The following is a 9,218-nucleotide window of genomic DNA, read 5'->3' on the forward strand; positions in this document are numbered from 1 at the left end:
TGGAGCTGGCCAGCAGCGCCACTGCTGCTCCCGCTGCCCGCCAAGCAGCGCCCACCAGAGCGGGGCTGCCTTTCCCCTGGGCTCCTCCCTTTTTTGCCCAACCCCCAGGCATGGCACCAAAACCACCCCACCATAGTGGCATGGTGAACCGCATGGCTGGGTGCCCAGCCAAGCCCACCCCACTAGCCTGCCCCCTTGGAAAAGCCACCTGGGCATGTGCCCCCTGGCAAGCTGCAGCTCAGGTTAGATTCATCATGGTGGGACAGTAAGTGCTCTCCTGTCCCACACTGAACTTCTACAGGAAGCGACTGAGCAGCAGCTGTGAATTTACCACTTATTCCCACAGCAGCCAAGCTCCTGCAAGTGGAAGGACCCCCATCTCCAGCCTGCTCCTGTCCTGCAGGAGGAAGTACCCCCATCTCCAGCTTGCTCCCCCCCAGCAGCCCCGAGCAGCCCTGCCCATTGCTGCTGACGTACAAGAAGGAGTTCTTGGCAGCGCTCACGATGCAGGAGACCCTGTCGGCGTCCACGTAATCGTAGGTAAACTCCTCGGGGTCTGTTTTTGAGCCTGACTCGGACAAGAGGAGGCCCAGCCAGTGGCCCATTTCCTCCGAGGACTTTGCCTGCAAGGGGATCAGACAGATAGTAGAGGTTGCAGCAGCACGACACGAATGCAGCTCTTTGCTTAAGTCCTTCCTAGAATTCCTAGTCAGTCTGGATCTTCTTTTCCATGGTGATCAACGCGGGTGCCTGCAGGAGCATGAGAAGCCTCTGGGGCTGGTGGCTCTGGTGAGGGAATTGTGCGGGACCGATTTTGCACCAGCAGAGCGCAGCAACGGGACGGCCAAAAGCCGTGAGAGCTGCCGGGCCCTCGGGCCAGAGCCCAAACCCCTTCCAGGGCTCCCTGCACAAGGGAGAGGGGGAGGGAAGAGTTTAAAGTGAGATCAGAGAACACCAAAGACAGCCCCTCGCCTTAGCGTGGTCAGTCCCAAATTCCCAGCTGCAGTGAAATGTCTGGAATTTTGCAAAATGAAGAGTTAAATACGGCGCCTGGAAGTCAGCTCTAGCAAACAAGCACACGCACTGCCCATCAGTGGGGGAATCCACCTGGAGCAAGAAGGCGTGGGCTGATGCAACCATCTTCTGCTTTGATTTGAGGAGTTAGAGCAGTAAGCGCAAAGGAAAACACAGGGCAAGTGAATCCCAAACTGGAAAGTGTATTTTAAGCTTTCAATCTGTTTTGTTTAGCAGAGACTTCAGTCCCTGGGAAGCCTGCCAGCTAGTCTGTGCATCGAGGCTGACATCCCAACAAGATACAGGTTCTTCCATTCACAAAAAGTAAATTTTCCCAGCACCCCTTCTTCACATCTGTACAAGGGCAAAATTTCTTAGACATAGACATACCCTGAATCAGAAGTTAAAACCACCTTTGAACTTCATGGCAGGCTTGAGAAGTCGGTTGTTTAGCTATAAATATTCCACCCACTAGAAAAATACAGGAAATTGCTCACATTGTCCACCTCCTACTATAATCAAGCTGTCGTCAGAGAGAACTAAGATTAAAGATAAACAGTCCTGGATGCAGGCAAGGGAAAGTAACAGAAGGAGATGAATTAATCTGCACTTGCACTTTCAGAGGCAGATCTGTGATTGGCTTGCTGGGGATGCATGACCCATAGCTTTGGGATCCTCTTTTCAGAAGATGCAGTTGTCCATGCCTCCTAACCACAGACTTAAATCCCTAAAGTGGCATTCCTCTCATCCAACATTAACCATCTGAAATGCATCCCATATAACTTAGTTATCCAAAGTTATCCTCAAGTCAGTGGAGAGAGATGAGCACCTCCAGAGGACCCTTCATCCCATCCTAAGATGAGTGCTTAAGATGAAGGCTGAATGGTCCTCTGGAGGCACCAGCATCAGACAGCCAGGATTACCAGCTAGGTGGGACACCTTCTCGGTGACCACAGGCAGATGAACCAAAGTCCCACGCTTCAGGTACTGTTTTGCTGGACTGAGGGTTCCTCTGGAGGACATCACTGGCATTTAGGCCTACCAAGACACCCAAGCTGATGATTTAAAGCAGAGGCTTCTTGGAGTTATACTCCCTACCTCCAGAATGACCCGTTCTTCCCCGTTGTGCAGGATGCGGAAGGAGTAGAGATGATCAGGGCTCGGCTCTGGGATGACTTCACAGCCTGCCAAACTGAGGGGCTGCTGAGCCAGTTTGCTTCGGTTCTTGTCCTGGTAGAAATGGAGGTGACCATCCTTTATCTGACACCAGCGGGACTTCCACTGGCTGTTCACTAGCACGTTCAGGTAACCTGCAAGCAAGCACAGGCTACTTGGGCACATTTTTCCACCCCATGGGGAGATAGATAGAATCCGAACTCATTTTTGTGCATGGGGACACACAAAGCCACAAGCAACAACAAAGAGCTGAAGTACAAAGACAAGCTGTCCTAGCCATAAGAAACAGGGTGAACAGGGTAAAAATCTGCTCAAAAGGAGACCCTGGAAATTCAGGTTAGCTTTGGAGTAGGAAGTTGGCTGCAGATGGTTGGACAAAGTTGGTCCCAGATGGTGAATACCAGCTGACCCACATGACCCTCTCGCTGCCACCTCCCACACCTTAGGCTGCTGCCCTAGAAGAGCAGCACAGATGCACTGTGTGCACATCTGGTATTACCTGCCCTTCCTCTTGGGTCACCCTGCAAGCTCTTGTGCACCCTGGTAAAGGCCACACAGTCACCTTCATGTGTAAGAGGCACCACAATTTGCACAGATTTACTGGCACAGACCAAGAAGACTTTGGCTTCTGTCTACCCAAGAAGGACAGCCTAGCACATGCACATTTGAGGGGGATGATGCCTGGTGCTCATTTTGCCCTACACACCAAAATCTAGCTGTGAGGCAAGTCCTTGCAAAGAGGCTTGTGCTTCCACTTACTTGAAGTCTCCAGGGATCTCTCTGGACTATCCAGGGAGCTGGACTTTTTCCTCCCAAGGTTCATCAGGTTGCTCAGCTTCAAGCCAGTTGTGCCTTTCTTCTTAACTACCAGAAAAGAAAGAGGCAGATGTGGCTTCCCCAACTCAGAGCCATACAGGGAGCCTCCTGCCCCAAAGCTGTGTGCACCCAACAGCACTGCAGCACACACACCTTGTGTAGGGCAAACCTGTGACTCGGGGAGGGACAGGCAGTAACAGTCCAAAGCCCAGGGAGACGCTGAGCAAGGTGACACCAGTAATCTCAGTTAAGTGATTTGCTGAAGAGACTTAATCTAGATTGCTGTAAACTCAGGTTAGCTCTGACCAAATGCCAGTGGCTGCAGAAAGGCTGTTTGCACAGGTCTTGCTGTGCAGGTGCCAACCTCCCCTCTCACTGCCTCACACTACAAAACACAGAATTAAAGCCCATTACTCAAAAATATTTACTGCATTCACGTTTTTTTCCTTTCTAGAAGAGGGACTTAAGGTGGGGATGGGGAAAGCATATGTCCAAAGAGCCTTTTAGCAATTTCCTGCCAAGCACATGTTGGTGCATGAATATGGCAATCCCGTATGAAATCAAGCTGGACAGTTTTAGCCTAAATTTTCCTTCTTGCTATCCTAACAAAATGATGAAGTCCTAGTGTGGAGGGACCCAGCAGCACAGCTCTGTCTGCTGGGTGACTCCAGCGAGTCCTCAGCATGGATTTCTCTTTCTCTCTCTCTCTGATGTATAGATGGGTCCCAGCACCCTTCTAATAGAGCATCTCCTCTTTTCATGTACTTGCCTGCCCCATCGTGTAGGTGGGGACTGCACCCTACAGCCCAGAGTCAGATGCCCTGGTGTGAAGGTGTAGCTCTCCCACTGGGGAAAGTTCAGTACTTCACACAGGTACTCCAGGTTCCTCTGCAGACAGCTCTGAGAAAAGTCACTGAGGCTGCATTTTTGCCACCTCAAACTGTCCCAAAGTGACCTGGCCAGTCATGCAGGAACTCTGTGGTAGAGGAGGTATCACACCCAGCTTAGTCAAGCCCTATCCTAACTGTTTAACTGCTGAGAAATCCCAGCATCCACCTGTCCCTTCATCATGGAAAAAAAGATCCAAAGTCAAATCCACAGGCAGTGGATTTACACACAGCTTTCACCCTGCATTGGGTCGGTTTGAGGTGGCAGTGGCAGAAGCTACAGAAGCCCCTGCCACACGCAGGGTCGATGGGCAGGTTCCCCCCTCATTCCCAGGTGAGGTTTTACCATCTTTTGTTTCAGCTGTCTCTGGGTGACCGTCCGTGCTGCTCCCGCTCTCAGAGGCTGCAGAGTACCTCTCCGACACCTCCACCTGCCAGCAAGCACCAGACACAAGCTCCACAGATGCACGTCACCCATTCCTCCAGCCAGCACCCCTCTCCTAAATGATGAGGTCCCACCCTCTTTGGAGCAGATGTTTGGACACAGACATCTCCTGCCCACCCACTCACACCATGCCCTCCCCATTGTTTCTGAGCACATCATGGGTGGATCCAGCACACCAACTGCCCTGGCTGGGCTCAGCTCTGAGGTGATGTGGTAGCACCACCGGTGCCACCCGATGGCCTCTTGCCCTGCAGCCTGGCTGGTGGGGGCATTTCCCAGTCCCCAGAGGAGGGCATGGGCAGAGAAACTGGCCAGGTGCCCAAAGAGGTGTATTTTGGGTGTCCACCAGAGACTCGTGAAGGTTTCTTTCTCCTCCCGTTGTTCTGGAATTAGCTGGCTCCAGGGGAATGTCACCTAAACTTGAACTAGAGACTGGCCCAAGCCCTGGCATCCAAGAGTCTACATCCCTTCCAAAGTTTTTTGTGAGCACAACTGTCCTACTGGATGAGATAGTGGCTGCTGCCCTGTACAAAGGAAAGCCCAGTGCTGAGTCAGTTTTGGGTGTAAGATGTAGCAACAAAATTAAGATTGTGAAAGAAAGTTAAGACTGTTCCAATAATGCTCCTTTTCAGTGGAACTGGGCTCTGGTTACACTCACATCAGCCTTTGCTCAGATAAAATTACTGCACCTACAACTATTATTTATTAAAGAGACAGGGTGGAGAAGCCCAAGTGTCAGTTCTCTCCACAGAGACAAGCTGTACCTTTGGGTAGCTGAGACGCTGGGACTCTGGGATGTACTGGTTGCCTTCACCACCTCCTTCACACAGCAGACCACTGGTCTCCTGGATTACCTGTGCAGAAGGGGAAGCCATAGCCTGTGAGAAAGCTGCAGTTTGTCTCCCTCACCCAGGACAGACAAACCCACACCAGTCTGAGAAACCCCCAACTGGCACTTCCTGCGACCCCGAGGACTTCCCTGGTGTCGCAGCAGGCAGGCAGCAGACACTGCCAGGTCCCAGTCAGCTGGGGACAGGCTGCCAGCAAAGGCAGCCCTGGCACCGTGCTGCCACCCTGCCTTCCACAAAGCTTCCTTCTGCTGCTGTCTCAGAGAAAGGGCCACATCTCCCCTAGTCCTCAGGCAATTCAAGCTGGGCACCCACCCCAGACATCTCTCCTGCCACAGCAGCTGGGCTGGGAGGTCCCTCCACAGCTTCCCATGCCCAGAAGGCAGCAGGGAGCTGCAGGAAGAAGCTCTCCTGGGACATGGAAATGAAGTGGTATATTTGTATACTGGCTTGCAGTGAGGGAGGAAGCCAGAGAACATAAGGACAGGACTGAGATAAGATATGGTCTCCTAGCAAAGCCCAGGCAGAAGCACAGGAGCACCAGTGGGCCAAGCCCTACAGGCACCACTGACCCTGAGCCACTGCTCTGCCTGGTCTTTACTCTGCAGCCCCAGCACGATGACATCAGCATTCATGGGGATGATCTTCAGCTTGTGCTCTTTCTTCTTCACTTGCTTTTCCTTGTGAATGACAGTGCAGCCCAGCAAATTCACGTCGAGCTGAGGGCTGTGGTCTTTGGAGCTCTTGTAGCACTAGAGAAGGAAGATGGGAGGGAAGGTAAGAGGCTCAGAAGCATTCCCTCTTGCTTGCTGGATGAACTCAACCCCAGAAGTGACTCAGTGCAAACACATGCATTAAGTGCACTGGACACAAGAAGGTCCTAGAGGTCCTACAAGATCATACTTCTATGTGTGTGCATACATAGTCTGAAATATCTCTCACAGATACTGCTAGAGGGTCAAGTTTGTGGTCAGGCAGTGGGATAAGTATCCCTCTGCTTAATAACCTCAAAAAGTTTCCCTAAAAAAACATCTCTAGGCATTTTAGGAGTTTGAATTTTGGCCACAAATGTGCCCTTGTGTACCCCCCTCAGAAGCCCCATGCCCAATGTCCCTTCTGAAAGTGGAATGAGATCCATGAATCTCTGGGATAATAAGGTTTTTGAAGCACTGCTTCTAGAGGTACTTTGTTTTTGCCATCTAGTTAACATGGCCTGAGGTACCACTTCCCTTGCCAGCTGATGAAAGTAGGTTGTTTTGGACAGAGTGAAGGATCTACCCACCAGCAGCCTGGTGTCCTTGATAACACAGAGCTGTTTCGCCCACTGTCCCAGCCACTTCTTTCTCCACAGGAAGGCACAGATGCGGGCATCCTTCATCAGTTCAATGGTGGCCTCCGTGGATGGCCACTGATGGGTGGCTGACTTGCCTTTGCTGCTCTCTTCTTCATCATAGGATTCATAGGAGCTACTAATGGCTTCACCATCTTCTATAACAAAAGCAAAGCTCCATCATCAAACACATTTCTAGGACAACTCTGAGCCTATTGCTTGCCTCAGCCATGCTCACACATGCAAAAGCTTCCAGCACAGGGACGTGTCTTTTGAGGCTCTCCTACGGGAGGATAATCAATAGGAAAATAACTCTCATAGACCCTTTTTTTCTTTCTAGCCCAATATTAATCTCATTGCAATGTTTTGTGCCTAATAGTCTCAGTTAGCAAACACTCAAAAGACACTTCTCAGTTGACCACAAATTCGAGAACATTCCCTTACACATCTGTTGATGTTTGCTGCTTTCCCTCCCCCACACCTCAAAAGATGCTCTTTCTACTTTTCACTTCAAGCCAAACACTCAATTTTTAAGGCAACAGCAAGCTACAATCAGCCCTTGTCCTCTGAATGTCAGAAGTATTTGTGAGGCCATGCAGCAAACAACGATCTATTGCATGCGAGACGTCATTCCACCTTCCCTCTCTGGGCTAATAGGTCTCTGCTCAACATCTAAGGGACAGCAAGGGTCTTTCAACGAACACATAGCTGCTGCAGCAAAAACTGGTCACAAGTGGCAGCTGTAAATAACAATAATCACATTTGTCACGTTCATCCTTAAATGGAATGATGAGTTATTAGGATGAGTTGGGATTTTCAATACCCTGCTCTAATTACTGTAGGTTACTGGAGTTCTTGGTGGATAGGAACAGCTGGTCATTGTATCATCAGATACAATGGAAACATTCCCACTGACTGCAGGGGAATTTGCAATGCTCTGCTGCTGTCTGCAATACATCTCTTACTCCCAAGGTGAGCTCACACAGCTAAATCGTAAAATTTGGGCAGCATCTGAGTTTTGCATTCCTCTCCTACCAAACAGCATGGAGGAATATCATTAAGTTTCTCTCATGAGAATTTAATCTACTTAATCAAATCTTAATATCCACACAGAAGTAACATTATCAGATTGCAGCAAAATAAAGAGAAAAAGCAGCCAGAAAAGAGAGAGAAAAAAAGCATTAAGAGCTTCACTGAAGAACATTTCTTAAATTGTGTTTATTTATTCTTAAAATAAAAGGAACTGAGATACAGTATCAAAGCTACAGCCTTACCCCCAGTGAAATCTCACTCTATAACATCCCTCAAGTGATCAAAGCTGCACCAGTTAAACTTATTAAAAATCAAATATTCCCTTTCAAAGTCTCTGAATGGTGCTGGCAGCACACTACTGGCTCAACATCTCCATACCCTCCATGTACTGAGCTGTCCATGCTTCATGGGAAAGCACTATCCCCACTGCATTATCACTGGGCAGACCCTGTCCACACGCACCCCAGGCAGAAATTCAGATGGATTAAAAGTGCTGAGGTTTCTCATCCCTAGAAGTATCAAGAAGCTGAACCTCTGTACTGCTAGGAACATTCCTTATGCTGCAGCAACAACAAAGTCTGAGGGAGCCTCATCTTCTAAATCTCCCTCCTCATCAACTACCACTAACTGCCCCCCTGGCCCCTTTGGGGTGTCTTTGGTGCCTCTCACCTAGACATTAGGTCTCAGGCTGACACCTTTCTCCTGAGGGAGTAACACTTTTCTTCCATACCCTCAGTGGGATCCCTGGCTGGTCTTCTGTGCCTCAGCCACAAGTGTCTCAAGAGATGAGTTCTTTACTTGAAGAGCTGCAGCTGTTGCTAGCCTCGTGACACTGCCACAGCCCCATGATGGAAAGCCATCTTCCAGGCTGTCTAGTGGGCAAACTGGGACTAATCTTGCTTGGGCATCTTGAGACAACGCTGTTGCCCTACCAAGGCTTGCCCAATCCCAAGTCATACAGCTCAGGCACTTCAGCACAGTCTCCATTTCCACCTACTGGCAGTTTCAATGAACACTACAGTTTTATCCTCTCTTTGCCATGACGACAGTGGCAGCCATGTTCTTGGCTGTCTTTATCTGATCCACCTCTCTTTCTGCTTGTCTTGCCTTCCCAGAGAGCTAAATGAACAGCATGACACAGGGAGCTCCAACCATCTCACACACCAGAGCTGCCTCTGCTTGAGCAAAGCACCTTCAGCATTCACTGAACAGCTACTTGTCAGTACAGCCAGGGTTACCACGTACCAGCTCCACACCAGTGACCAGAACCAGGCAATAAAGGCTAGGGAAGTTCTCTCCATTGTTGTCTTGAGTATAGGAAAGGTTACATAAACATGCCACCTTGCATACATCCAGCACAGGCAGAGAGAGGAGAGAGGTGGTTTCCCTTCACATGGCTAATGCCAGGGGGAGAGGGGGAGAGAAGGAGGTCTTTGCTAAAACTGAGTTGTCGGTTTGTTTGGTGGGTTTTTTTTGTTTTTTTTTTTTTTTTTTGGGGGGAGGGGGGGGGTTGTTGGTTTGTTTTTTTTTTTTTTTTAAATAGAAAGGCACTTCAGGTTTGGAAAGCATGCCATACCCATTGTTATTGTGGCATAAATAACGCCCTCAGTAACCTGCAACCCTGGCCTGGGTCCAGCCGCAGCAAGCCTACCAAAAAGACCTGCACAGTC

The 9,218-nt window shown here is 49.8% G+C and overlaps 1 protein-coding gene across 1 annotated transcript in view; it reads right to left on the minus strand.

Moving 5' to 3' along the window:
* The window catches only part of LOC103780584 (actin filament-associated protein 1-like 2), a gene marked incomplete at both ends in the record, with an annotated part of 23,323 nt that overhangs the window by 1,230 nt on the left and 12,875 nt on the right, over positions 1–9,218 (minus strand). Inside the window, 7 exons of the mRNA XM_008948274.1 lie at positions 414–623; positions 2,113–2,324; positions 2,950–3,054; positions 4,240–4,324; positions 5,103–5,192; positions 5,759–5,938; positions 6,469–6,671. Of these exons, the coding sequence (XP_008946522.1) occupies positions 414–623; positions 2,113–2,324; positions 2,950–3,054; positions 4,240–4,324; positions 5,103–5,192; positions 5,759–5,938; positions 6,469–6,671 (1,085 nt within the window). The remainder of the gene's footprint in view (positions 1–413; positions 624–2,112; positions 2,325–2,949; positions 3,055–4,239; positions 4,325–5,102; positions 5,193–5,758; positions 5,939–6,468; positions 6,672–9,218) is intronic.

The sequence above is a fragment of the Merops nubicus genome, unplaced genomic scaffold (genome assembly GCF_000691845.1).
Source record: "Merops nubicus isolate BGI_N331 unplaced genomic scaffold, ASM69184v1 scaffold29629, whole genome shotgun sequence".
NCBI classification, from domain to species: domain Eukaryota; kingdom Metazoa; phylum Chordata; class Aves; order Coraciiformes; family Meropidae; genus Merops; species Merops nubicus.